Source organism: Choristoneura fumiferana, chromosome 29 (genome assembly GCF_025370935.1).
Source record: "Choristoneura fumiferana chromosome 29, NRCan_CFum_1, whole genome shotgun sequence".
NCBI classification, from domain to species: Eukaryota; Metazoa; Arthropoda; class Insecta; order Lepidoptera; family Tortricidae; genus Choristoneura; species Choristoneura fumiferana.
In genome coordinates, this window is record NC_133500.1 from 4,342,804 (window position 1) to 4,347,214 (window position 4,411).

At 38.7% G+C, this 4,411-nt stretch overlaps 1 protein-coding gene across 1 annotated transcript in view; it reads right to left on the bottom strand.

The window, feature by feature from the left end:
- Nucleotides 1–431: 431 nt before the first annotated feature.
- Nucleotides 432–4,411, bottom strand: part of LOC141444065 (uncharacterized) — a 59,342-nt gene continuing 55,362 nt past the window's right edge. The window contains exons 2-4 of the mRNA XM_074109499.1: nt 2,025–2,218; nt 1,416–1,545; nt 432–864 (exon numbers count right to left, since the gene is read on the bottom strand). Coding sequence (XP_073965600.1) covers nt 432–864; nt 1,416–1,545; nt 2,025–2,218 — 757 coding nt within the window. The remainder of the gene's footprint in view (nt 865–1,415; nt 1,546–2,024; nt 2,219–4,411) is intronic.

Consider the following 4,411-nt stretch of genomic DNA (forward strand, 5'->3'; position numbering starts at 1 on the left):
GCATGAACAATAAAAGGTACATGGTAAGTGAACAATTGTTTCCACTGTTGCTATTTCTTTTCCATGCCATGATGTGAAAAGCAGAGTGTAGAACTCGAGCATTAAACCCATTTCTCCCTTGACCTGTCTATCCACCCTCGCCGTACCGGCGTACACGTCTCGGGTAAAATGGGTCGTTTTATGCTCTTGTTGTACAATCTTTCTATTCAATTTAGGCTTTAATGAAAACCGTGTCGCAAGGCCATTTTTCTTACGCAGTTACAATTCCTGACATAAGTATTATTTATTCGTACGAGTAGAGGTAACGTGATAAGTCCCAGTTGTGATAATATTTATGTTACTTATGTTAATGAGAATTGGGTACATTTTTGCACAAAAAAATTTAACTTTTTTACAAACGTTTAATACAAACATAGAACAATAAACAAACATCATTCCGTTTCGCTATCATTATTCGATATCCTCTCAGTCTTTAAATCGATTCTGTTCTTATCTTTAGCTCTCAAAGTCTTTATTAGTTTCATTACTTGTATCCTAAACTCAAACTTTGAATCTTCCGATAACTTCTTCACCGACGGCGTTATCGATTTAAAAAACGCTCTATCTTCGTCCTCCTCTTTCTGTATTAGATTGGAAAGGACAGCGACTATGTCTTCTTCTTCTTTGACTTTCAAATTATCTCCTTTAAGACTGTCTTCGGAATATTCTAGTTTTAATCTTTTATTTGGATTAGCCTCTTCTGTTTCGTCTATGCTGACAAACACTTCGTGGTCCCATGGTTCTGTTTCAACTTCTTCTGTGTCGTCTTCTTGCTCTGCGCCCTGCTGTGTGCTACTACATTTTCTTTTTATCTTTTCAAAATATCTGTTGAAATAAAACAATTAATTATTTACTCTTACTCATGTCTTTTTATAAACTATGCTGTACCTACTACTGTCCAGAGTCTCATACAACCGTTAAAAATAAACTATTAACAATCACTTATTGCTGACCCGCGACATTACGTTAGCTACGTCTATGCAACAAATGTGTGTTCGTGCAGCTTTCCACCTCCACACTGTAAAAATATACACAAATCGCAGAACCCAACTGCATATCACCGCAATACATTGACACGTTTCATACTTAGAGGAACACAACCGTTCAACATGCTACTAGATGTTAGCATAGTGAGCGACTGTGTGTTGAGAAGCTTCAAGGACACACATTTGATGCACAAACGTAGCTATCGTATGTATGGTCGCTGATAAGTTGATATGGACCTCCGCAAAGTAACGTCTGATATACCTAATAAACTATTTAGCTAACATTATTGTTTTATTTTGTTACTTTTTTTATATGCCAAATAAAAATGTTGTTTCTTTATTTCTTTCTCGCATTCTTTCTCGTTCTCTCTCTTTCTTTCTTTTTAATACCTGTCGTCTAGGAACCGTAGCAAATCCGAGTGTATGTAGGGCCTGTTCCGGCGGCTGCCCAGGTAGCCAGGCTTCATGGACTTGACATAAGAGTCTCGCACGTTGTACCATTTCTTTGTGATGCAGAGGCCTAAAGCAAAAGAACATAGTTAATAGTGATGCCATCAAAAACGTAAATTGCCTTATTACATTGCATTATTATTGTAATGGCTTAAAGAATACTCGTAAAACTAGCTGCCGTGCTCAAGCTAAAAAGCGGCTAAGTGACATCCGGTCAATTTTTATTTTAAATGCCATTCTACATAGTAAAAAAAATCTGTATTGATCTATCTATAGGAACGAATATGCTATCTTCATTTCATTTTGAACATATTTTTTTCTAAAAAAGCGGTTAAGTACACAAAAAAATAACTTCACAGATCCAAACGAGTCATTTTAATGAATCGCACTGATCCAGACGGACTCTGATAGAACGGAGCGCAATCTACAGAAAAACTAATAATCGCTCAAAAGAACCGAATCCAACAAAGGAGTCGGTTCCGATATTGGAGCTGGAGTAAGTGAATCACAACACTCCTCGGAGTCGAGATTACCCATTAATTTCCTCACCAATTTCATGTTTCTGCGAGGCACTAGCGGAGCTATAGGCGGGGTCCAGCTCGCTAAATATATCGGCCCAGGCTCGGTCCCGCGCCAGCCGGTCCTTGTACTCCGGGGAGTGCCGGTCCCACAGGCAAGCCCGTGCTGGACCATCTGGATGAGTCGCTTCGTGTTGCGGAACGAGAACGTTGTTGGCTCCGGTTCTAGAAAATTTGTTTTAAAGTCAAAGTCAAAGTCAAGATATCTTTATTCAATTTAGGCTAAGCACTTATGAATGTAAAAAAAAATCTACCACCGGTTCGGAAAAACCTCTGGTGAGAAGAATCCGGCAAGAAACTCAACAAGGTGTTTTTTAAACAGTTTTACAATATTATTAAGTGATATCTATACATCACAAGTATTTAACCCAACTTTATTTTAAACAAAGTAGGTTCGCTATTTGAAGGGATCGCTAATGCGGATCGAAATTACGAGTATTTCCAATAACCCTGTCCATGATAATCATTAACTTTATAATACGCCTTGATATAATGTCTTCTTGAAAATAGATCTGAATTTTGTATCCGTTTCATTTGTAATATTTTTTGGAATTTTATTATAAAAACGTATGCAATTTCCCAGAAACGACTTTTTGGTTTTAGCCAGTCTGTAAGATGGAACTTTAAGCTTCCGTGTTTCTGGTAGCCTTTGGCTTATCGACGTTAGTGGACAAATCACATATGTTCTTCCTAACATACATGATTATTTCAAAAACAAAAAGCGACGGTAGAGGATACCTGTTTCCTTAAAAAAAGATCTTAAAGATTCACGCGTCTTCAAATTATAAACTGCTCTAATTGCTCTCTTTTGTAAGATAAAAATTGACTATGGCTTTGTGTTTATGTTTATTAGCAGGCAGGAATTTTGTGTGATTGCATCCGGAATACGGAAATTTGCCACGGATTTCCAAACGAAAGTAAAGAATACGAACAGACGCGGCGACCGCCGATCGCGTCCGGCAGGATGTCGACGCATACGACCAGCAGGGCTACTACGAAACTCGAAGTTCATGTCGTGCGGTCCCTCTGACACTTATACTATTTAATACGAGAGCGAGAGGGACGGTACGATACAAACTTCGAGTTTCTAGTTTCGTAGTAGCCCTGCACTTCTACTACTTCTCCCGCACCGTCGCTTGAATAGTGCCGCCCGGTTACAGCTACGAACGCCTGCTTCTGTCCAACCGAAGAAACTTAGGAGGGTTATGTCCAACAGTGGACGTCCTACGGTTGGTATTATGATGGTAATAAATCTTGTGTTATGTTATCAAACCCGATACAGCCTTGATATACAGGCGGCAGACATTTAATCAGTTAGAAATGATAAAATAAACACAATTAGGAAATGATCTCTAAACCAACAGCGTTAAAAATCGCTTTTGCTTGCCAAAACGTGCGTTGAATTGCATAAGTATAATCGTTGTTAGGAAATAAACTCACCGCGTTAGATTTTAAGTTTCGTTTTAGTTTGTTTTTCAACAAACGGACTAGCCGACGTTGTATTTTGTATTGCACATTTTTCGTGATGCCAAATCTAATTTAATTTTTATGAAAGACTTGTATTTTTGTAATTCCTTTGTAAGTATTCATCTCATCATTATCTTATTATTAGTAATCTCGGTTTGTACAGTCACCAGCAGAAATATCTGACAGAACAAAACGTGCATAAATATCTGCTACGACTCTATTTCTAGGGCCGGAAGGACGTGTCAGATATTTTTGCACGCTCCGCTGTGGCAGATGGAGATGCAGGTGGAGATGGCAGTAATTCAGACCTCAGACCAAATAAAACAGAGAGCGCATGTCAAAAATTAAGTGTTCAGATATAATAGCAGAACAAAGGTACCTACTAGAATGATAAACATTAATAATAAGTTATTTTTCAAATAATTATTACACCCTTAAGTAAAACTTGTGCCCACCAACCCACCTGTTCAAATACCTACTAATATAAAAACCACCTACATAATAGGTATTATTATCATCATCCCAGCCTATATTACGCCCACTGCTGGGCACAGGCCTCCTCTCAGAACTATAGGCTGGGCCATAGTTCCACGCGGGCCCAGTGCGGATTGGGAACTTCACACACACCATTGAATTGCTTCGCAGATTTGTGGCAGGTTTCCTCACGATGTTTTCCTTCACCGCAAAGCTCGTAGCAAATTCAATGTAATTCCGCACATGAATTTCGAAAAACTCAGAGTGCGAGCCGGGGTTTGAACCACGACCCTCTGCTTGAGAGGCGATAGGGTCAAACCACTAGGCCACCACGGCTTATAGGTATTATATTAAATAGCAAATTTTTGATTCATTTTATTTGTTGTAAGGGACAAAGTTCAAGTATCGCTACTATTT